The 24,798-nt window shown below is 43.3% G+C and overlaps 1 protein-coding gene across 7 annotated transcripts in view; it reads right to left on the reverse strand.

Moving 5' to 3' along the window:
* Positions 1-24,798, reverse strand: part of LOC307039402 (uncharacterized protein) — a 96,338-nt gene that overhangs the window by 54,930 nt on the left and 16,610 nt on the right. Inside the window, exons 2-4 of one of the 7 annotated variants that reach the window (XM_079681444.1) lie at positions 10,355-10,412; positions 9,542-9,674; positions 7,151-7,483 (exon numbers count right to left, since the gene is read on the reverse strand). The exons of 2 other annotated variants lie outside the window; for them this stretch is intronic. In XM_079681444.1, the coding sequence (XP_079537570.1) occupies positions 7,151-7,483; positions 9,542-9,614 (406 nt within the window). In that variant the 5' untranslated portion in view covers positions 9,615-9,674; positions 10,355-10,412. Of the gene's footprint in view, positions 1-7,150; positions 7,484-9,541; positions 9,675-10,313; positions 10,413-24,798 lie in introns of all 7 variants that reach the window. 4 more of the 7 variants (XM_079681441.1, XM_079681442.1, XM_079681443.1 and 1 more) reach the window with 4 other exon arrangements.

A 24,798-nucleotide genomic window follows, 5' to 3' on the forward strand; every position in this document is an offset into this window, starting at 1 on the left:
TGAAATGAGACGTGACAAAAAAAAAAACAGGAAGTGAAAAACAATACAAAATAAACATGAAACATAACTGACTAACACTTTTGGCGGTGCACAACACATATAAAGAAACATCTTCACCAGACTTGACAACACATGCACAGTATTTGGAAAACATTCACCAACTTCAAGAAGCATGTGCAGCTTTTACTGAAAGCACTGCATGAACAAGTATTATCAACATTGCATGATTCCTTCTGATATTTAACCAACTTTATAATTGTGTGTGCTTTGTATGCAACACTTTTAACCCTTTGGAGTCGACCGTCACGCCGGCGTGATCAGATCACATGACCTGTTCATGCCGGTACCGCATAAAAACAACAGTCCGGACAACATTGCTGTGTGTTTCCGTCGAAAGTACTGGCTTGAAACTACATCCCAGTCTTTGTTTCATGCAAAAAGACCCAGTAAACACGGAGATATGATGATATAAAGTTAATACATTTAAAAAGTATGAAAACTGGAAGCACGTATTTTAATGTCTTTGCTGTATTTGATCATTTTACGAAACGGAAAATACTGGAAACTGTATATCCTGCTCAACAGGATGTGTGTGTTTCCGTCGAAGTACTGGCTTGAAACTATATGCCAGTCTTTGTTTCATGCAAAAAGACCCAGTAAACACGGAGATATATAGGTTCTGCTCAACAGGATGTATTTACCAGGGAGGGGGTGAGGTAATCAGGTAAACAGAGTGATACGAAGCGAGACGAAGAGGGACGGCGGGAAATGGAGAGAGACGAAGATATACGAAGACAGGCAGCGGGAGACGAAGAGAGACGGCGATTGATGTAAAGTGACAGACAAACATTGAGAATTTAGATATAGTTAGATAGATTTACAGTTTTGAAGATTCAACTTCTCAGCCTCCCCGGGAAAGTTTACTCTAAGGTACTCGAAAGGAGGGTCAGGCCGATTGTCGAACCTCAGATTGAGAAGGAACAATCCGGATTCCGTCCTGGTCGTGGAATGACGGATCAGCTTTTTACTCTCGCAAGGATCCTGGAGGGGGCCTGGGAGTACACTTATCCGGTCTACATGTGTTTTGTAGACTTGGAGAAGGCGTATGACCGAGTTCCCAGGGAGTTACTGTGGGAGGTGCTGCGGGAGTATGGGGTGAGGGGGTCTCTACTCAGAGCCATCCAATCTCTGTACTCCCAAAGCGAGAGCTGTGTACGGGTCCTCTGCAGTAAGTCGGACCCATTTCCGGTGAGGGTTGGCCTCCGCCAAGGCTGCGCTTTGTAACCAATCCTGTTTGTAATATACATGGATCGGATTTTGAGGCTTAGTCGTGGGGGAGGGGGTCTGCAGTTTGGTGGACTAAGGATTGCATCACTGCTTTTTGCAGATGATGTGGTTCTGATGGCTTCATCGGTCTGTGACCTTCAGCACTCACTGGATCGGTTCGCAACCAAGTGTGAAGCGGCTGGGATGAGGATCAGCACCTCCAAATCTGAGGCCATGGTTCTCAGCAGGAAACCGATGGACGGTCCACTCCAAGTAGGGAATGGTTCCTTATCCCAAGTCAAGGAGTTCAAGTATCTCGGGGTCTTGTTCTCGAGTGAGGGTATAATGGAGCGTGAGATGGGCCGGAGAATCGGAGCAGCGGGAGCGGTACTGCAGTCGCTTTACCGCACCGTTGTGCTGAGCCAGAAGGCAAAGCTCTCTGTCTACCGGGCCATTTTCGTTCCTACCCTCACCTATGGTCATGAAGGATGGGTCATGACTGAAAAAACGAGATTGCGGATACAAGCGGCCGAGATGGGTTTTCTCCGCAGGGTGGCTGGTCTCTCCCTTAGGGATAAGGTGAGAAGTTCGGTCATCCGGGAGGGACTCGGAGTTGAACCGCTCCTCCTTCGCGTCGAAAGGAGCCAGTTGAGGTGGTTCGGGCACCTAGTTAGGATGCCACCTGGGCGCCTCCCTAGGGAAGAGTCCTGCATCGGGTCGACCGCGGGTACCTGACGGGCGACCCGCAAAAAAAGTGATTCGCGGGTGGTATTTTTTCATACGCTTTTTCCCGGGTTCGGTTCTGGGTAAATCAAAGATGATACGGGTCGGATCGCGGCTGTTGCATAATAAATATTAGGGCCGGGACTCGATTAAAAAAATTAATCTAATTAATTACAGGCTTTGTAATTAATTTATCGCAATTAATCGCATTTTTAATCACATATAAATATTTGACCTGAGAACAGTGAGAAGCAATTTTTTTCACATGAATTTTAGTATACCATTGAATAATGACTGAATACATAAGCTTAAGCAACAAAATATTGTTTATTTTTTTTGAAGGTGGTACTTAACAAAGACCAACAGAAAAGTGCAATTTTTGCAATAAAGTGTAGCAATAGCATATTTAGGAATATAGTAAATTTCAGAGATTCAGGTAGCCTATAGGTAGGTAGACCTTCTGTAAACTGTAACATTTTGTTTTTTAAGTATAACACAATACTTTCAAGTACATTCAGAACATTGGAAACCCTGACTATTAGAAAACATCTCTCTGTTGCTTCAGAGGCCATAACAGACTTTGTTGATTTACCAACAGTTGATTTAAAAAATCTAATCAATTTCAGTCCAACTCTCTCAATAACCTTGGCCAAAACAATAAACAGTTCAACATAAAGTGCCAGTTGCACCAACAACATAATAATAAATAGTTCAACATAAAGTGTACTGTACCATTTAAAATAAATAAAAAAGTGCCAGTGATTGACCTCAATCTCTCCTATTCTTCCAATGTCCTGATGAAAAATAAAATCTCTCTGTTGCACAGGCCACTGTTTGATCAACGCGAATTGGGTGTGGGTCCTTGTACTCCGAGTCGGGCTAACGTCCACGCTAGCTTCCAAGCTAGCTGCGATAGGTTTTGCATTGAGGTGATACTTGAGACTTGATGTGCTGCGGTGATATGCAAATTCCTTTTTGCATAATTTGCAAACAACCGTGCTCTTATTGATGCTTCCATCCGTCCGTTTTTTTAAAACAAAATGTCCCATCCACGGGGCCAACCAAAGCGGTCTCATCAGCTTCTTCGTTCATGTTTGACTATTGTTCACTGTGGTTTGTTGTTGTTTGAAGTCATGAACGTTAGTTGGTGCTCCAGTATAATCGGTACCCCTGAAACTCATCCAGTGAGAAACGTTCCGCGGTGCAAAAATAAGTGCGATTAAAATGCGTTAATTGTTTTAACGTGTTCATTTTTGTGTAATTAATTAATCTTAATTAACGCGTTAAAGTCCCGGCCCTAATAAATATATTTAAATAATAATAATTTAGTTTAATGTTTAAATCCTCAGACCTCTCCCCCGCGGGACCGCGCATAATCATAACCTCTGCAGCGCATCAATCTGCTTCTGAGCGCACCACATTCTAAATGGCTGAGGTGAAGCTCTCTGGCGGAGAATATAGCATTTTCAATAACACTTCCTCAAGAGCGAAATCCAACGTCTGGGAGGCTTTTGGCGTCATCCTAGATGCAGAAAATAAACAACATCCCACGCTTTTTTAGACAAATATGCAACTGCGTGTGTTAATAATTGCACGTTTTCACTGCTCATATATATGCGGGTTCGGGTCGGGTTGCGGATCCTGTGCCGACGGGTCGGGTCGGGTTGCGGAACTAATATGGGCGGGTAGCGGGGCGGGTTCGGTATTGCACGTTGCGGGTGCGGGGCAGGAGCGGGTCTTGAAAATCAGACCCGACCACGGATAAGCTGGAGAAGATGGATGGATGGATGGATGGATGGAAGATTCAACTATGATGAAGAAAACTCTGAACATGAGTCAAGCTATAAGCTTGTTTTTTTACATGGAGGAGGAGGAGTTGACAGAAACTGCTTTGAAGCGTGGCACAGATAAAGACAGAAAAAACTAATTTTTGTACATAATGTGTATATATATATATATATTTGTATTATATTTATATTACAACTTTTGTCTTATCAGAATGAAATCCCATGTACATTATTCAAGCTTTTAAATGTTTTGTTGTGCCAACTTTTTTTTTTATTTTGGGTCCAAAATGTTCATATAGTATCTCAAAATGAAAGAAATAACTATCAGGTTATACTGTATAGGTGAGGTTGTCCTTAAAAAAAAAGATACCAAACATTGACATGCCAAACATTTCTTAATGGGGTTTAGTAAGACAAATCAAAAGTATGAGAAAACTGCCAAATTCGCCCAGGACTCCAAATGGTTAAAGGGTTTCCGTTTCCTTTTTGTTGCTGTTGCAGCATCTCGTTTTTGCAGCGCTTTTAGTAAACACAAAGTTGGTGAAGGTTTTTTTTAAATACTGCGCATGTGTTGTTTTTGGTAAAGATGTTTCTTTAGTTCAATGTGTTTTGGCACATTTGTGTTTATATATTTGCATATTTTCGGAAGCTGCAGTGCATTTCTCTTAATGCGGCCGTTATAAATAGCGCATTTGCACTTGTCGGCCACCGTAAATGTAACATGCTATGTGTTGTAGAAATGTATCATTAAGTATTACTGTCAGATTGGTCTTTGTAAAACAAAAAAGCTGGTTGACTCATGGACTTTGCAGAAGCAAATGAATATGTGAATCTTTCTGAACATGATTGAATAGTTGATCCAAAGAAAATCATTCTGCGTCATTAGTTATTTAAATACAAGCGAGGACACTCTGAAAGAAGAGCACCTCATAGGTTAAGGACAAACTGCAGGATTCAATTTGATGATAAAAACCTCTTGATGAAACGTGAAGGACAGCACACTGAGAGAACATCTCATCTTATCTAGAATTTTCAATCAGGACTTGAATGTTAATTATGACAATCTGAGTTCCATGTGTTAATCTTTTCTCTCAAATCATGCCGCAATTAGTGTCATTATGTGCACAATGAGTGCTTAGACTGTCCTGTGAATAATGCAGGATTTTTCTTTAACCTTATCGCACAGTTTCTATTTTCAGCCCAATAAGAACAGACAATGTGATCTTTGGGAAGTGGATTGAGGCTGAGTAGCATGGAGAACCAAGTGTTCTGTAATGCAATTATTCATTATGTTAAATTGCATTTGTGTGAGGAATAATGATCAGGTAATTTAAGTGGAGTCTGCAGCCTTTCAGTCGGTTTGTTGCCTTTTCTACAATGGTATGATGGCATGAGGAAGAAGTATGGTCTTTACGTGGTGGTCAGAAGAGGCCAACGATAGAATCATTATGGAATATCCAACAAATTATATAGCCAATTACTCAAAGACCAGAGATTTTATTATCTATTTTTGCTGGTGAAAAGCCAGTGAGGGATCTTGCCCTTGTTTGGCCAGTTGGTAGGGACATGGCTTGGAAACCATTTGTGTGTATAGATGTATTCAGAAATAAAGAGTATATTTGTGCATGTTTGTGTATTGTTCTGTTTATAATAAAAGAGTGAACAACATCTTCTTCTTCTTCTGGTGCATGCTGGGAGATTTTGGAGTGCGAGAGAAAGAGAAGAGCAAGAATTTTTCGTTATATTTTCCGTTTTTTTTTGTGTAATGGGTGTTCATTTAATATAGTTTATCGGTGATGGTTTGATTTGCTTTACTTTTCGTGCTTTTTGGTGGTGTTTGTGGGGTGTTTTGTGGGCCTCTCCTGCCGGTGTGTGACGCCTTGGTAAATGGGGAGTTTGCCAAACTCACGACGAAGCAAGGCATTAACATCTCAGCCGGCTTCCCATGCACTGTGGAGGAGATCGGGCTGGCTGTGGGAGAGAAGGTCGGGCACAGCAGCATTAAGTCCCTGGCGCGGATGAACAGTGCGGTGGTGATCTTTCTGGATCAGGTGGAGAAGGTGAACCGCGTCATCGAGACGGGCATCACGGTGAGAGAAATGTTTGTACAGGTTCAGCCACTGATGCTGCCCGCAACCAAAGTTGTACTGTGTAGAGCCGATGAATGGGAGTCGGAGGCGGTGTTCAGTATGGAACTCCACACTTTATTATACATTGATCAAGACAAGGTGGTGAGTACATTTACTGCTACTGTGTGTCATGCTAGCCTGAATGACCACAAACCCCGGTATCCTCACTAACGGGTCCGGGTTGCTACACACACTAAAAACAGTGAATTATGTCCTATAATCAAAGTCAGACTCCTGAGCACGGGAGCCAGAAAAACGACCTCTGTATGGGCGGCCTCCGGAAGAGGCGAGAGCGGAACAACGGGTCTCAAGTCAGCAACAGGGATCAAGGCTGGGGGGGCGTCCCCGTCGCGGAGGTCGCGCCAGCACCACCGGCTGGTCTAAATCCAGGTGGGCCGCCTTCAACCTGTCCACCGAGACGTGCTCGGCCTTACCACCAGGTCGACAACAAAGTGTTTGCTCCCGTGCTCCAAAACCCAGAAAGGTCCATCGTAGGGAGGCTGTAGTCTGTGCGCATTGTGCCGGATGAAGGCGTGCTCCGCCGAACGGAGATCCGCGGGAAACCGCAGTGGGAACGAGCAGTGGGAACGAGCAGTGGGAATCGGAGCAAAAGTCTCAGCAGCGCCCTGCAGGAAAGCCCGCTGGGCTGTCGCCGACCAGGGAGCCGATGCGTTGGGGAGGAAATCCCCCGGAACCCTCAGCGGCTGACTGTAGACCATCTCAGCCGTGGAGCGCTGCAGATCCTCCTTAGGCGCAGTCCTCAGGCCCAGCATCACCCATGGCAGCTTGTCGACCCAATTACCATCCGTAAGGCCGGCCTTGAGGGCCGCCTTCATGGAGCGATGGAACCGTTCACAGAGGCCGTTAGCTTGAGGGTGGTAAGCGGTAGTCCTGTGCAGCTTAACCCCCAAGCCACTCGCCACGGCATTCCAGAGCTCGGACGTGAACTCGGACATTTCTTCCCTTGTCTGAAGAAATGTCTGACGGGGTGCCAAAACGACACACCCACGTCGCAATGAAAGCCCGGGCTATGTCAGCGGCAGATGTTGAAACGAGAGGGACCGCCTCCGGCCAACAGGTCGTCCTGTCCACCATGGTGAGGAGGTAGGAAAAGCCCTGAGAGGAGGGTAATGGACCAACCAGGTCGATGTTGACGTGGTCAAACCTCCTCAGGCACCAGGAAACGTTCTAAAGGGGCCTTCGCGTGGCAGTGCACTTTAGCGCGCTGACAAGCTACGTACTCACCAGCCCAAGTCCTTACGTCCTTTTTCAGCCCCAGCCAGACGAACTTCACGGCCACCAAGCGCACCGAAGGCTTATCGCCGGGGTGAAACAGGCCATGCACCGCTTCAAACACAGAGCGCCTCGAGCTGGTGGGAACGACTGGCCGCGACAGGCCCGTGGAGACGTCACACAGGAGAGTAACACCCGCGTTGCCGAACACCACGTCCTCCAAGCGCAGCCCCGCGCCCTCCACCTTCAGAGCCTGGACGCCGGGGTCTGTGACCTGGTCCTCCGCCATGCGAGTATAGTCCAGGCCCAACTCGACGGCTCTGATGACGACTCTGGAGAGGCAATCTGCAACCAAAACATGAGAAAGTGGGTAGCGTCAGGTCTGGAAATTCAGCCAACAGCCTGAGAAAAATTTCCGCTCCCGACAGCGAGCCAGACAGCCCGTCGTACGCTGCCTTGCCAAGTGTACACACGAGGGAGGAAAACGTCAAGGCATCAACCAAGCGTTTAGTTTTAACGTCCACCAGGAGTCCGTGATATCGGTTCTGCTGCTGTGCCCGGCTTGCGGTGCGGTGGTGTTGCACAGGGTGTGAGTGATTATGTCCAGGAAAATTAGGTGGTGGTTTTGTGAGAAGCAGAAGAAAAGGGGGATGGGAGAAAAAAAGATTTAAAAAACAATACAAATTGTGAAAAAAAAACTGGAATAATCAATGAACCACAAGGTGATTTGGCAAAATAAAATGTAGGGACAGGTGAAGTCAGTAAAACACAGGAGGAGGATATGGATAGGGAAACACATATGGACAAAACAGGAGAAGAGAAGAAAACATGGGGTGAGCAGGTGGAGGTTGCTGAGATCAGATGGAGGAGGAAGAGGTGGCAACATAAATGATAAATAAAAAAAAGACAGCTACTAAACGCAGGAGAAATAAAAAAGACATATCAACCGTTGCAAAAAGCAGTAAATTAGGGATTGAGGGAAAGGAAGAAAGAGAGCAAGAACAGGCGGATGAGAGTTGGGATGATTGTGTGTCTGACAGCAGCGATGTGCCAGGTTTTTTGAGTAGTAGTCAACAAAAAAAAATGTACATAACGTAATCATAGAAGAATATTTCCCAGATTTGGCCATTTTTTGTGCCTCAGCAAGATTCCACATGAGCCGAAAAGAGCAGTCTGTCTTGGATGAGCTGGAAGTTTATAGACTAAAAAAAATTGTAACTAAAGTAAGGAAGCAAATGGGAAGCGGTGATTTTAAAAACCTCAATGTCTGTGTGTTACGTCCCCACTAAGGTCTAGGGGACCTGGAGACAATAACATACAACCAATCAAAATGAGGGAGTCAGCGTAACAGTTGACAAAAGGTTTATTATGTGTAAACCCAGATCCGAACAGACATATAATTGAAACACTCTGTTGGTGAGGAGGAGGAGGAGGAGTCAAAGGATTGTGCCAAACAAAAGAAACAAGCATAACAAAACCAGGCCTATCTCTACATCTATCCTTTGAAACCAAAACTCAAACAAAAAAACCCTCACTAACTAAACTACAAAGAATTTGACAAAACAATATACAGGGGTGGCAACAATCCGCTAACCTAGTGTGTCTGAACATTAGTTAGCTACGTGGGGAGAAATGTACAGGGTACCCCAGACTTACCTAACTCCTCCACCTCTCAACACACACCCTTTCACAAAGGTCAGACAATACAAACATCATGAGTTGCTAAACACTGCAGGCTCCTTCATCAGCAACAGGCCCAGAGTGAGAGAGAGAGAAGACTTCCTGGGTGCCTCCTTTATGGTCGGCCCTGGCTGCTGATAGGCCAGCTGAGGGTGAGAGGATCCAATCAGCCATCAGACTGAGGTGCACAGGCAGATTCCGATCAGCTGCTGATTAGCTGTGCAGAAGACAGGGAGAAGAGAGAAACAAAGGAGGGAAAGAAAACCACACAAGTACAGCCTGCCTGGCACGTAACACCCCCACACATATAAATCCACACAGTATGTTTGGACCCGACAATATACATTTTCTATTTACATAGCACGATATACTGCATCGGCAAGAACATTATCGGCCCCCTTTTTATGGCTTATGTCAAGGTTATAGTTCTGGACAATCAATGACCAACGCATAAGGTGTTGATTGTGGTTGTACTTCCTTGCAAGAAAAACCAGGGGATTATGATCAGTGTATACCTTAATAGGTTTTACACTGGAGCAAAGATACACCTCAAAGTGCTGCAAGGCAAACAATAGAGCTAAAGCTTATTTTTCAATAGTAGAGTACTTCAACTGATGTTTGTTGAACTTTCGGAAGAAGTAGCTCACGGGGTGATCGATGGCCTGTGCATCTTCTTGACTTATAACAGAAGAGAGACATTTAGAAAGTGTTTCATCACTTAACTGGGCTGCCATGAATTCTTCCCGAGTGGCAGGCAGTTGTACAAGCTCTGAGCTGTTACTGGGTGATCCAGCATCAGCAGACCGGGCCTCCTCTGGCAGTCGGTCCGTCGCAGTCATGTCTTTAAGAAACTGCCCTGTAGCAAGAAAAGAATCAGACAAGTCCTCTCCATATTTCTTTGACTGGGCCCTTGTAACAACACAAGCAGGAAATATTTCGGGAGGTACTTCAGCTGATTTCTCTGCGTCTAAACTTAGATCAGGAGAATCAATGACCTCAGGTACTGTCTTAACTTTGCCTCCAGCCAAGTCATTACTGAGGATGAAATCAACACCTTTGATGGGCAAGGCCGGGAGGACAGCTACTTTAAAGAATCCTTTGACAAGGGACGAGTGAATATAAACATTGTGCAAAGGAGCCGCAACTAGTGTCATGCCTACCCCTTGAACAACAGCACTTGATCCACATGATGACCTGGAGGTTAAAGGTAAGATGCCTTCTCTAATAATACACTGAGAACCTCCGGTATCCCTAAGTACCTGTACAGGCAGCTGGTCTTTAGGATCCCCAGTTAAAGAAACAAAACCCTTTGAAATAAAGGGTTTGAAGCAGGGATCAGGTACATCATCTTCCTGGGACATTTCTATGTCTGATAGGGAAACTCCTTTAATGAGTCCCATGCCTTTTGGTGTTTGAAAGCGTTGCGAAAATTGTTGTTTACGCTTTAAGAAATGACACCCTGTAATAAGGTGTCCTGTTTTATGGCAGTAGTTACACTCACGGGGCCCCCGTGGAGGTGATGGTGGTCCTCTAGACCTTTCAAAAGTTGTTGGGCCAAGATCAGTCCTTCCGGTTTGCGACTCTGTAGCTTTATCTGGGCGCAAGGGTGAAGAAAACACAGTCTTGTGAGTGAGCATAAATTCATCCGCTAAAACAGCTGCCTTAGCCAGTGAAGTGACCTTCTGTTCATTTAAGAATATCACCATCCTTTCAGACAAAGAATTCTTAAAATCTTCCAAGAGAAGTAACTGACGAAGACTCTCAAAATGATCCTTCACTTCATTAGCCGTACACCATTTATCAAAGATAATGCTCTTCTCTCGCGCAAACTCAACAAATGTCTGAGTAGCAGACTTTTTATGGTGTCTGAACTTTTGTCTGTAGGCCTCCGGCACAAGCTCATAAGCACGCAAGATCGACTCTTTAAGCACTTCGTACTGCAAGCTTTCTTCCAAAGAAAGTGAAGATACCACTTCCTGAGCTTTACCTACTAATTTGCACTGTAGTAGGATTGGCCACATGTCTTTAGGCTTGACTACTGCAGTAGCAATCCTCTCAAAAGCACAAAAATATGAGTCAACTTCCGACTCTCTAAGATTTGGCACCAAAGCAATATTTTTACTTACATCAAAACTTTTTGTATGAGAGACTGTATGCGAAGGTATTGACCTCTCAAATGTCTGCTCTGAAGATATTCTCAGGGCATCAACTTCAAGCCGCTTTAACGTGATTTCTTTCTCAGCTTCTATCTCTAACTTGCGAATCTGCAGTTTGTAATCATATTCAGCTCTACACACCATTTCCTTCTCCTGGAACTCCAGCTGAAGACGGGCAAGACGAACCTTCAGTTTGGCATCACTACTTGCACCAACGCTACCCGGAGAGAAAGCCTCAAACCTAGGAAGCGTTGCAGGAGGAGCCTCAGGATTTAACTTGTCAATTCTAGGTGTAGCTAATACAGCAAGACTATTCTTTTCTATAAAAGGAAGCACCAACAACACGTTCCCTATTATCATCATCAATAGATACATCAGCCCTAGGCTGAGTTGACATGCTTGGGATTACAAGAATCTTTAACTCCTCTAGTTTTTGCATGATTTTCTCTCTTATCTCTTTTTTTAATTTATACTTGTCTACTGAAATGTTAAAGTGAGCTGCAATACATAACATGTCATCTTTGCGACAGGAATACAATGTATCAACACTTGGACTTTCAATAAACTCCTGTAAGTCAAAACCCATTTTTCGGCCAATGTACAACACCTACAATGACTTCTCAATAATATATATTTTTTTTTTAGCTCAGGAAAATAGATATCCTGGACGAGCCCCCATTTGTTACGTCCCCACTGAGGTCTAGGGGACCTGGAGACAATAACAGACAACCAATAAAAATGAGGGAGTCAGCGTAACAGTTGACAAAAGGTTTATTATGTGTAAACCCAGATCCGAACAGACATATAATTGAAACACTCTGTTGGTGAGGAGGAGGAGGAGTCAAAGGATTGTGCCAAACAAAAGAAACAAGCATAACAAAACCAGGCCTATCTCTACATCTATCCTTTGAAACCAAAACTCAAACAAAAAAAACCTCACTAACTAAACTACAAAGAATTTGACAAAACAATATACAGGGGTGGCAACAATCCGCTAACCTAGTGTGTCTGAACATTAGTTAGCTATGTGGTGAGAAATGTACAGGGTACCCCAGACTTACCTAACTCCTCCACCTCTCAACACACACCCTTTCACAAAGGTCAGACAATACAAACATCATGAGTTGCTAAACACTGCAGGCTCCTTCATCAGCAACAGGCCAAGAGTGAGAGAGAGAGAAGACTTCCTGGGTGCCTCCTTTATGGTCGGCCCTGGCTGCTGATAGGCCAGCTGAGGGTGAGAGGATCCAATCAGCCATCAGACTGAGGTGCACAGGCAGATTCCGATCAGCTGCTGATTAGCTGTGCAGAAGACAGGGAGAAGAGAGAAACACAGGAGGGAAAGAAAACCACACAAGTATAGCCTGCCTGGCACGTAACACTGTGTTTAATGTATTTGTTTTTATTTTTGCTTTTAACATCTCACTCACAATGGATAATTTTAGAGTGGGAAGTTTAAATGTAAATGGAGCCAGAAAGGAAAGAAAGAGGGCTTTAATATTTCAGAATTCAGACTGCAAAAATAAAACATGTCGATGTCTTCTTTTTACAAGAGACACACATCGATGTTTTTAATGAGACGGACTGGATAAAGGAGTGGGAGGGGGAAGTCATTTTAAGCCACAACACCTCTCTCAGTGTGGGGGTGGGCTTCCTCCTCTCCAAGTCTTTTAATCCTGTCTCACTGGAGATCGAGCATTTTATCAATGGGAGGTTGCTTTACTAAAAGCACGGTTTGATCTTTTTACAGTTGTTTTTATAAATGTGTATGCTCCAACAAACGGTGCAGAGAGGAAGCTGTTTTTACTCAAAGTTAATGATGTTTTAAACGGTTGTGCCACGGAGGATTTTTCATTCTTGGGTGGGGATTTTAATTGTACAGAAAATGCATCTTTAGACTACAACCATGCAGAGCCGCACCCAGCATCCCAGCATGCTCTGAGGCAGCTGGGGGGTATACTACGAATCCAGTTCAACATATCCTGGATATGTTTTGAGTTATCCGGTTGACTTAATCCAAAACAAAGCCGCTCTCGCTAAATTGTCCTACAACACTGGCTATCAACTTGTTCGCTCAAGCCAGCCATGTCCTATCTAGTTAGGTGCGCGTTCACATAAAAGGGGTGGTATCTGGACCATTCGACCAATCCCAAACATGGAGAAACGTACTGACAGTGCAGCGTCATACTTCCTGAATGAAAAGTCAACTATAATATTAGTCAAATATGAAGAAGTTAAACTTTAAACATCCATGACTTAAACACTTTATCCAGGATAAAAGCCACATAGCTAACTTGCAAGGTGAATACAGCTGGTAAAAGAAAAAGTGTTTGAATGCGTACATTAACAGGTTTATGATATCACTGCCCCGTCCAAGACATGAGTGGATCTGACTTTAATTACATTTGACTCGAGTGTTTCGTCAACTTAATGTGTTGCTTAAAATAATACTTATGCATACAGTAGCCTATGTGACACTGTGAGTGTTGCGCGACTAGATACGGCTCAGCTGACTCAGATAAGGAAATATATGATACATTATGATGTGATATGATGTGATATGATGTGATATGAATGATAATTGGACCAGTGGCGGATTTAGGATTGTAGGAGATCCGGGGGGTGCAGGGGTAAAGTGCTATTCTTTTCCAAATGGGGGGTGGATCGAACATCCTTTACGGGGGTCGACGGGGCATGGTCCTCCGGGGAGATTTTTTTTTAAATATTGAAGTTAAAAGCATCAATCTGGTGCACTTTGAGAGCAACATTAACCCTACCTTAATAATACCTTAAAGCGGACAAAAGGCACTGGAGAACACTTATTCATTAACGTCCTTTAATGAAGCAAACTAATGCCTTAACTCACTCAAATACAGTCGTTTACTTATTTCGGTGAAACGAATATGCGTAGAGTTTTAAAGGATGCGGATAGTCTCACCTTGATTCTGGCGCATTGCTTATCGTTTTATAGATCCATTCTCATCCACAATCTTTGTTTGTGACGTAAAGAGTGTAAGAGTCACGTTTCTGAATCGGACACTCTGATTGGATGCAGTCACAGCCAATCGGAGTCTGATTCAGAGGGTTGCCTGTCAGTTCCATTGCCTGTCAGTTCCGTTGCTATGGTTCCGTTGTTAAGTGTACTGAAACGAGAGCTGGTATAATTCCAAAACAATATAAAAATTGGAATACGTTATTTTAGTGTCTTAAAGGTAAACTGAGGTATGAAGGGTTAACGTTACATCTTAGGATACATTTTTGTCATGTTCTGTATACATACTAACATAAGGGTATAATTAGTGTGGTTAATCCATGTTTACTAGCTATAACATTAACATTACATCATTCTTTTTCACTTCTTACTCAGTCAGCCAGACTGCAGATATCACCATGAGATTCACAAACCTGAAACATCATCCATTTCTTCACTGCTGGTGATGACATTGTTGTCAGCTGCTGATACTGCTGCTGCTGCAGCCGTTGTGGCGCCTTTTTCAATGAAAATAACTTTCTAATATCCATAACTTTATAGGCTATTAGCTTAAAACTCGTCAGGGCAGGGAAGGCTACGCAGTACGCAGGCTACTGTCACGCAGCGGCTGCCTCTCTGGTGGACTCCGGAACTGCACATTAATCCCGAGACGTTTTAAAAAAATAATAATAATAAATGAATGAGTGAAACATCCGGGGCTTTTCAGAAAACATCTGGAGCTTGAGCCCAAGTAGCCACCCCCTAGCGCCGCCACTGAATGGGACACATCGACGTCTGCACTCAGTGCCACGGACTGTAGGCAACGTAATGTTACTTTGATCCGGTTACTTATGTTGTGGCAGATATTTAATTAAGCTTTCTTAACATAATAGTATAATAGTTATAATAGTCAGATTGCTCTGAAGATGGGAGGTGATGTTCTATTCATTTTCACGTTCACACAGTCGGTGATTTTGGCCGGCCGTCTTTCCTGCAATGGCAGCTTAAACTGTATTTCCTCCGCACACTGAGCTCTGATTGGTCAGCAGGCGTGGTGCTTTCGCTGAGTTGATCTCTTATCCTGGAACCTATCCTGCTTCGGAGCACAGACTAGGTTCCAGGATAAGTCACCATGGAGATCTAGCCCGCTAAAAAGTGAACCAGCTTCGTAGTACCGGAAATCCCAGAAGTTATCTTGCTAAACGAAAATCCTGCTTCGTAGTATACCCCGTTGCAGGCTAAGAGCTCAACTCAGTGAAAGCACTGCCTGCTGACCAATCAGAGCTCATTGTGCGGAGTTTAAAGCGATCAAGTCATATTACAGGAGAAAGGAAATACAGAAAAGCTGCCGTTGCAGGAAAGACGGCCGGCAAAAATCACAGACTGTGAACGTGAACATTAATAGAATATCACCTCCCATCTTCAGAGCAATCTGACTATGATAATATTAGCGTTAAGAAAGCTTTCTTACATATCTGCCACAACATAAGTAACCGGATCAGAGTAACATTAAGAGTCCACGGCATATCACATCATAATGTATCATGCGCTGTACGCTTCTCCATGTTTGTGATTGGTCGAATGCTCCCCTTTCATGTGAACGCGCACATAACTAGATGGGACACGGCTGGCTTGAGCGATCCACTTGATAACCCGTGTCGTAGTACCGTTTAGCGAGAGCGCGTATGTTTTGGATTAGGCCAACCGGCTAACTCAAACATATCCAGGTTAGGTTGAACCAGCTTCGTAGTACAGGCCTCTGGTCCCACATCAGAGAGAATATAATCTCATCAGCTAGACATCGTTTTTATTGTTTTAAGCATCATTTTAACACTTTTAAAATGTGCAGTATATCACCTGCTGGTTTTACGGATAACTCTTTGCTTTTATGTAAGGTTTTTATTAGAAATGTTTTACCCAGAAGTGCGTATTGGCATTTTATCTCGGTTTGAACATTTGATAAACATTTTAAAGAGGCCCTTATTTATTTCTGGAGTGTTTTTAGGCAGAGGAAGGGAGGTTTTAGCTGTCTTAGGCAGTGGTGGGACCATGGTAAGACTGAGATAAGATTGCTCTGCGCACACCCTCAATGTAACACAAGACATCATTATACTAGAAACAATAAGTGAGACCACAGGAGATCGAGGATATATTCAAATCCTCAAAGAGAAAAAAATGGCCTTAGCCAACCTGCTGGACGTTAAAGTTCAGGGTGCACTAGTCAGATCCCGGTTTCTCAACACCAGTGATATGGATGTTCCCACTAACTTCTTCTTCGGCCTGGAGAAAAATAATGGGCAGAGGCGAGTGATCCACTCACTGCTGTCAGACACAGGGCAGGAAATAACAGAGCCAAGCCAGATCAGGAGGCGAGCTGTGAGCTTTTATTCCACCCTCTACACAAGCGAGTGTGAGGAGGGGGAAACTCTGTCAGAGGGGTTCTGCTGCGAAGTAAACCAACTCACAGCTCGAAGGGCCGTTAACGATCCAGGAGCTGCAGACCGCCCTGCAAGGCATGCAGGGACGGCGGGCTCCTGGTATCGATGGCCTCTCTGTAGAGTTTTATAAAGCCTAATGGGACGTCTTGTCACATGACCTTTTAGACGTTTTTAATGAAAGTCTGGCCTCTGGCTCTATGCCGATGTCCTGCAGGAGAGCGGTGATCACGCTTCTACCAAAAAAAGGAAACCAGCAGGACATCAAAAACTGGCGCCCTGTGTCTCTGCTGTGTGTGGATTACAAACTTCTGTCCAAGGCTTTGGCGACCAGGCTGGTGAGGGCTGTGGAGCAGGTCATCCACCGGGACCAGACCTACTGTGTGCCCGGCAGGTCCATGGTGGACAATGTCCACCTAAATCGAGATGTAAGATTGAGAGTGTACTGAAGTTCAACGGTGGGCTGTGTGCTCCTTTTAGAGTGTGTAGAGGGGTCCGGCAGGGCTCGGTCTGGCATGCTCTATGCACTCTCCTTAGAACCCCTCCTCAACAAAATACGCTCCAAACTGCAAGGACTGTTTTTACCTGGTTTTAGTGGAGGCATGGTTTTATCAGCATATGCGGATTACATCATTTTTATTAGAGAACAAAAAGATACAGACATTTTAGTTAACATCGTGAGGGATTTTAGTTCAGCATCCGCAGCGAGGGTGAATTGGAGGAAAAGTGAGGCCCTCGCTGTCGGTGAGTGGAGTGACGGTCTACCAGTTCTTCCTGCACTCTGTCAGGGTGGCCGAGAGGATCCTGCAACTCTGGAGCCAGATCCTCTCCCCTGATGACAAAATACTTTTAAGGAGCTACGGACAGGGAAGAGCCAAGCCGGACCCAGCAGACCCCTTCCCTGAGATCTACGTGAGCCCAGGGCTCGGAGAACTGACCGGCCCTCTGCTCAAGGTCGCAAACCAAGGACAAATGACTATCCACAAAGTTGACAAGAAAACACTACATGAACATTGTAAAGACGACCAACAAAAGTGTGCTGAAGGACAGGGCCTCCACTGTGTGGAGCACCAGACTGAGTGCAGGAGGCGGACCAGGCCCACAGTGGAGGATTTTATACAAACCTCCCATTAAAAAACGTATTGCCGACCTCCAATGGAAAATTGTACATGGTGCCATCGCCTGTAATTCTTTTATCTCCATTATTAATCCTGCTGTTTTTAACAAGTGTCCATTTTGTGGTTTTAGAGAGACTGTTTTCCATGTTTTTACAGAGTGCAAGAGAGTCACGGGTTTCTTCTCTCTTTTAACATTGTTTTTTTGTCTTTTTAGTATAGCTTTTACCGAGAGTGTTTTTATCATGGGGGCTCCATATAAAAAGACAAGCAAGGAAAAGTGGCACTTCCTGAATTACCTCTCTGGCGAAGCAAAAATGGCCATTTGTTTAAGCAGGAAAAACAGGGTTGAAAATAAGAAAGGGGAAGAGGCAAAAGCGATCTGGCTGTGTAACATCAGAGCCAGACTCTGGCTAGAGCATTGTTTTTATAAGCACATTGGGGACTTGGACGCTTTTAACACTAGAACCGCCAACGGGTACATTTTACCCGCAGCTGTTTTTTTATTGTATGTAACTTTTTTTCCATAAAATATTAAAGTCTCCCAGTCTGTGACTTTTACTGAAAGTGTGTTATATAGCACCCTCTGTTGTTAAAAATTGTCAATAGGAAGTCAGATTGAAAAAAATCGCCAAATAAATTGCCATTTATACCCATACCCGCCAGCGGGTAATATTTACCTCATAGAAAATGCAGCGTAAACATGACGTGTTGCTATAGCAACGCATTTTGTCTACTGCGGTTCCTTATAGATAGAGAGATAGATAGAGAGAGATAGATAGATATATTGATAGATAGATAGATAGAGAAAGAGAGATATATATATATATAGTTATAGATAGTGTAACATCTTGGAGAATACAAGATCTTGGATGACTGAGCTCACATTGAGGACGTAATGCATGTGTGCAGGTTACGTGCCACTTGAATAAAGATGGACACTCGGAATGAGAGAAGTAGTCCGCGTCGTCTGTTTATGTAGACAATATGTCCATAGAACAGAACATTACAGATGGATCGATAGATAGTTATAGATGGATAGAGAGAGATTGAGAGATTTGTACCTAAACAAAACGCAAGTCTAACACCAAGCGTTTAAATCAGCACTTATAGCGATATTTTATACTTCATGCTATCTGCACAAACTATGTCATATGAAAAGCTGAGAGTCCACAGATTGTATTGGTATACATGTCATCCCTGTGCGATCAAAACTCACTGTTCTGTATGATAAATAAAATAACATTGTACCTTGCAAATCAATAGCGGGTACATTTTACCCGTTGGCGGTTTTAGGTATACAGCGACCTCTGGCGGTTCTAGTGTTAAACAGCGTTGGTGTTATAATGATATTGTGTGTTCTGTTGTGGATGAGGATTTGCAATTTGCACAGTTTTTTAAGACATAGGTTTTAATGTATTATTTTAAGTGATCCGTTTTTTTTATTGCGCAATGAAGCACTTTATTTGAAGAATGTATAATTGATCGTATGTAAATAAAGTGTTTTTGCAAAAGTCAAAAAGTCTTCTTCTTCTTCTTCTTTCTTGTTGCAGTCCTGAAATCTACTGGTTGGTCAATGACATTGGGGCTGGAAGTGAACAATTTTAAAAAGGTAGAGCGTCACTTTACCCCCAACCAATATGTGGCTATGATAGCATTGTCTCAATCTATCTTAGAACATCAACCAACCTAACATTAGTGATATGGCAACATCCCGCATCTCAGTAATTGCCAAATTCAACAGTGGTCTAATTTTTCTGGCTTCTGTTTCCATGCTAAATGGGAACTTATTACAGATTTTATCCTCAAAAAACCTTGGAAGGGTCGAAAGCTAACTTTCACAGGTTTCAGTCTCAATATCTCGGAACAGCCATGAGCAACCAGAAATTCTGGAAGACTGTAGTCAGTGGTGGCCGGCCCATAGGGGCACTAGGGGCGCCGCCCCCCTCTTCCCACATGTTTGATTGTCATTCAAAATAAAAAATAAATAAAAAAATATATTTCCAAAAAGTATTTTTTTTTTTTTTTTTTTTTTTTTAAAGAACAAGGTAAATATTATATAGTTGGTATCAGTAAAATGTATAATCTACAATAAAATCTCGTTTAAAATTGTTTTTCGATGTCTAAAGTTACTGATAAGTCACATGTTTCCTGGCTGGCCACAGCGTGTATCATTACCCTCTCTCGTCCGGGCGGCCAGAGCAGCTGCAGCCAACAGGCTGACTGTTGCTATCTGTAAACTATGCCGCTGAAACATAATTTCAGCCAATCAGCGTCGTCAGATCTGATGCTCAAAGGGCGCCCTTTCAGCGCCCTGGCCTGTGTGTCTGTGAGTTGTTTAGACTCGTATCCAAGGTGACGCTACAGTAGTTGTCTGCAGGTGTAGACTCTGGTGCTAGTGGATCGCCGGAGCTGTAGATTAACATTTACATGCTTATTGTAGTTGTAAAGGCAATGCCTGTGGCACCATGGAGCATATGTGTGGGCTGGACCTGTATTTTACAGGAAAGGAGCGATCAGAGGGTCGAGTTGTCGAATTGTTCAGTTTTCATCTTCCTCACCCTCTCAGACTTTGAGTTGCGCAGGCTGCTAAAGAGACGCGCTACCATGGAAACCAAACAATGGTTTAGCTGTATTAAAGTCCGAGTGGAAACAGTCGTGAGTAAATCTGATTTTGTCAGAAATCGGGAGAAATGCGGGAGTTTCCCGCGAAAATCGGGAGGGTTGACAAGTATGACACACTGACACACACACACACACACACACACACACACACACACACACACACACACACACACACACACACACACACACACACACACACACACACACACACACACACACACACACACACACACACACACACACACACACAATGTTCGTATTTAGTCTCTTGATTTTAAATGCCCTAGTATGGTTGTCACCATTTCCATAGCCCCACCACAAATATTTTCGACCAGCCCCCACTGACTGTAGTGCATGGTCTCTCGACTTAAAGATCTCCTATCATACTATTTTTAGGCATATATTATGGGTATATTATCAGATGTATAAAAAAAAATAAAAAAACATGATCAAAATACTAAATAGATCATGTATTTTAGACATCCCTCATATCCTCTGTTTGAGCCCTGCTAGAGAACGGCTGATTCTCTGCTGGCCCCGCCCCCTTTTGAGCATGCAGGCACACTTTGAGATAAAAAATACCATATTAAGCCCAAAACACGTCACGCATTTGTTCTGATAGAACCGTGGGTGTAAGCCCACATTTCCGATATTACGTCATATCGGACGCAAGTCTTGATCAGCTCCGTTGTACCCCCGTTTTTAGAGATGTGGGTACGGAGGAAAAGAGAGTCAAAACTTCACTGCATGTGCTGTACATGTGTGACAATAAAACAATAGTTTTATTTCATTTTTTATTATTTTCATGCGTACCAGTTACAGTGGGGAAAAAAAAGTATTTAGTCAGCCACCAATAGTGCAAGTTCTCCCACTTAAAAAGATGATAGAGGCCTGTAATTTTCATCCTAGGTATACCTCAACTATGAGAGACAAAATGAGAAGAAAAAAAATCCAGAAAATCACATTGTCTGATTTGTAAAGAATATATTTGCAAATTATGGTGGAAAATAAGTATTTGGTCAATAACAAAAGTTAATCTCAATACTTTGCTATATACCCTTTGTTGGCAATGACAGAGGTCAAACGTTTTCTGTAAGTCTTCACAAGGTTTTCACACACTGTTGCTGGTATTTTGGCCCATTCCTCCATGCAGATCTCCTCTAGAGCAGTGATGTTTTGGGGCTGTCACTGGGCAACACGGACTTTCAACTCCCTCCAAAGATTTTCTATGGGGTGGAGATCTGGAGACTGGCTAGGCCACTCCAGGACCTTGAAATGCTTCTTACGAAGCCACTCCTTCGTTGCCCGGGCGGTGTGTTTGGGATCATTGTCATGCTGAAAGACCCAGCTACGTTTCATCTTCAATGCCCTTGCTGATGGAAGGAGGTTGTCACTCAAAATTTCACGATACATGGCCCCATTCATTCGTTCCTTTACACGGATCAGTCGTCCTGGTCCCTTTGCAGGAAAACAGCCCCAAAGCATGATGTTTCCACCCCCATGTTTCACAGTAGGTATGGTGTTCTTTGGATGCAACTCAGCATTCTTTCTCCTCCAAACACGTCTAGTCTATTTTGGTTTCATCTGACCATATGACATTCTCCCAATCCTCTTCTGGATAATCTAAATGCTCTCTAGCAAACTTCAGACGGGCCTGGACATGTACTGGCTTAAGCAGAGGGACACGTCTGGCACTGCAGGATTTTAGTCCCTGGCGGCGTAGTGTGTTACTGATGGTAGCCTTTGTTACTTTGGTCCCAGCTCTCTGCAGGTCATTGACTAGGTCCCCCCGTGTGGTTCTGGGATTTTTGTTCACCGTTCTTGTGATCATTTCGATCCCACAGGGTGAGATCTTGAGTGGAGCCCCAGATCGAGGGAGATTATCAGTGGTCTTGTATGTCTTCCATTTTCTAATAATTGCTCCCACAGTTGATATCTTCACACCAAGCTGCTTACCTATTGCAGATTCAGTCTTCCCAGCCTGGTGCAGGTCTACAATTTTGTTTCTGGTGTCCTTTGACAGCTCTTTGGTCTTGGCCATAGTGGAGTTTGGAGTGTGACTGTTTGAGGTTGTGGACAGGTTTTTTTTATACTGATAACGAGTTCAAACAGGTGCCATTAATACAGTTAACAAGTGGAGGACAGAGGAGGCTCTTAAAGAAGAAGTTACAGGTCTGTGAGAGCTAGACATTTTGTTTGTTTGTAGGTGACCAAATACTTATTTTCCACCGTAATTTGCTAATCATTTTTTTTTAAATCAGACAATGTGATTTTCTTGATATTCTTTTTTCATTTTGTCTCTCATAGTTGAAAATGAAAGGCCTCTCTCATATTTTTAAGTGGGAGAACTTGCACAATTGGTGGCTGACTAAATACTTTTTTTCCCCACTGCACCCCTGTCTATAACAGAGTCCTGCACGGATCTGATTTTCAAGACCCGCTCCCGCCCCGCACCCACGACGTGCAATACCGAACCCGCCCCGCTACCCGCACATATTAACAATTAGTTCCGCAACCCGACCCGACCCGTCGGCACAGGATCCGCAACCCGACCCGAACCCGCATATATATATGAGCAGTGAAAACGTGCAATTATTAACACACGCAGTTCCATATTTCTCTTAAAAAGCGTGGGATGTTGGTTATTTTCTCCATCTAGGAGGACACCAAAAGCCTCCCAGACGTTGGATTTCGCTCTTGAGGAAGTGTTGGAAAATGCTGTATTCTCCGCTAGAGAGCTTCACCTCAGCCATTCAGAATGTGGCGCGCTCAGAAGCAGATTGATGCGCTGCAGAGGTTATGATTATGCAAGGTCCCGCGGGGGAGAGGTCTGAGGATTTAAACATTAAACTAAATTATTATTATTTAAATATATTTATTATGCAACACCCACGACCCGACCCGCATCATCTTTGTTTTACCCAGAACCGAACCTGGAAAAAAGTGTTTGAGAAAATACCACCCGCGAATCACCTTTTTTGCGGGTCACCCGATGCAGGACTCTGGTCTATAATACACAATTTAAGCCCGGGGGAGACATGCTAACGCTACATTAGCATCTGCGATCTTTTCTACTTCACGCTATCTGCAAAAATGGTTGACATTAAACATTAAAAAGACCAGGCAGTTCAGAGAGAATCAAAGGAAGGCAGGCAGGCAGGCAGCTTTGCATGACATTCTTCTGGACGTGTTTCATTGTGGTGATAGTGAGGGTAGTCAATCCTTTTGTTGACAAGACAGTAGTGACGGCCATCTTGGTGACGTGTGTTGTTCTGCTAGACCGGAGATGTTGTTAATTCAGCGTTTCACACAAACAAATGTGTTACTTCACAGTTTTACGACACATCTTTTTTTTTTCTACTTGCAAAAGTATCTTTTAAATTGACAAACATCATATATGTAATTTGTGGCACAATTCCAACGGGATCGAAAGATAATCTTTCTCTCTCCATTGACTTCAATACATAATTTTTCCAAAATAAGGTCCCATGGAGGTCCACCGGAAGGGGAGGGACTTCGCCACTCTATAGAGCGAGCAAGTCATTTCATTGGACGAGAGGCATACTATGAGAGCTGGTCACAGGGATGAGTAAACATTTTGTCAGTAATTTGAGGAACTGTCGAAGTGGCGAACGCAGATAAAGTTGAGCTCGAAAGTCCTCCAGCATCATTGAAGTCTCCGGTTTGGGAACATTTTGGTTTCGCAGTTACGTAAAAGGATGACGGACAAAGACAGGTGGACCGAGCCAAAGCTGTTTGTCGGCATTGTTCAACTAAAATTGGCTACGCGGCTGGCAATACATCAAACTTGCACACTCATTTGAAAAGGCATCACCCGAACGTGAATATCACCGGTACCAAAAGAAAAAAGACTGAAGTGCAAACCCAACTCCCACTCGCATTTAAGCCTCCACCACTTGGAAAAAGTTCAGACCGAGGCAAAGCTATTACAAACGCCAAATATCCTTATGTTGCCATGTTAGCAAAGCGCTACCTGGCTGCATCTGTTACCTCTGTCCCTAGCGAGAGGGTGTTATCCACAGCAGGAGATATTGTTAGTGCCAGCAGATCTGCCCTTTCGGCAAGCAATGTGGACAAGTTAATTTTTCTTTAAAAAAACATGAAAATACAATCACAAGCAAGTCATAATGTCAAACTGGCTGCTTAGGTACTAGTACAGTACAGTTCAAATACAGATTATTTCAGTTCATCAAAATGCTGCACCTTAATGTGTAATGTATTATATTTTGTATTTATTTGAGTGAATATTCACAGTTTAATAATAATTAAAAACCCAAAACTAATAGTTTATGTTTTGTGAGTACTAGTACAGTAAAGTTCAAATACAGATTATGTCAGTTCATCGAAATGCTGCACCTTAATGTTTATTTTATTATATTTTGTATTTATTTGAGTAAATACATTATTCACAGTTTAATAATAATTAAAAAAATATATATATATTTTATGTTTTGTGATAATTTTTTCTGCTGTACCGACAACGTACCTATTAGCTCTGCACCGTTATGGTGTAAATACAGCCTATCTACCAATTGGATCAAATATAAAAGTCAGCCGAATTAGTGTTGATATTGCAAAGAGACGTATTGTGTGAACATAAATGTAAGATGTTGTTTAATTGCTTATATATTTATGATCCATGTTACGTTTTCAGTTT

The sequence above is a fragment of the Notothenia rossii genome, assembly GCF_949606895.1.
Source record: "Notothenia rossii genome assembly, chromosome: 1".
NCBI classification, from domain to species: Eukaryota; Metazoa; Chordata; class Actinopteri; order Perciformes; family Nototheniidae; genus Notothenia; species Notothenia rossii.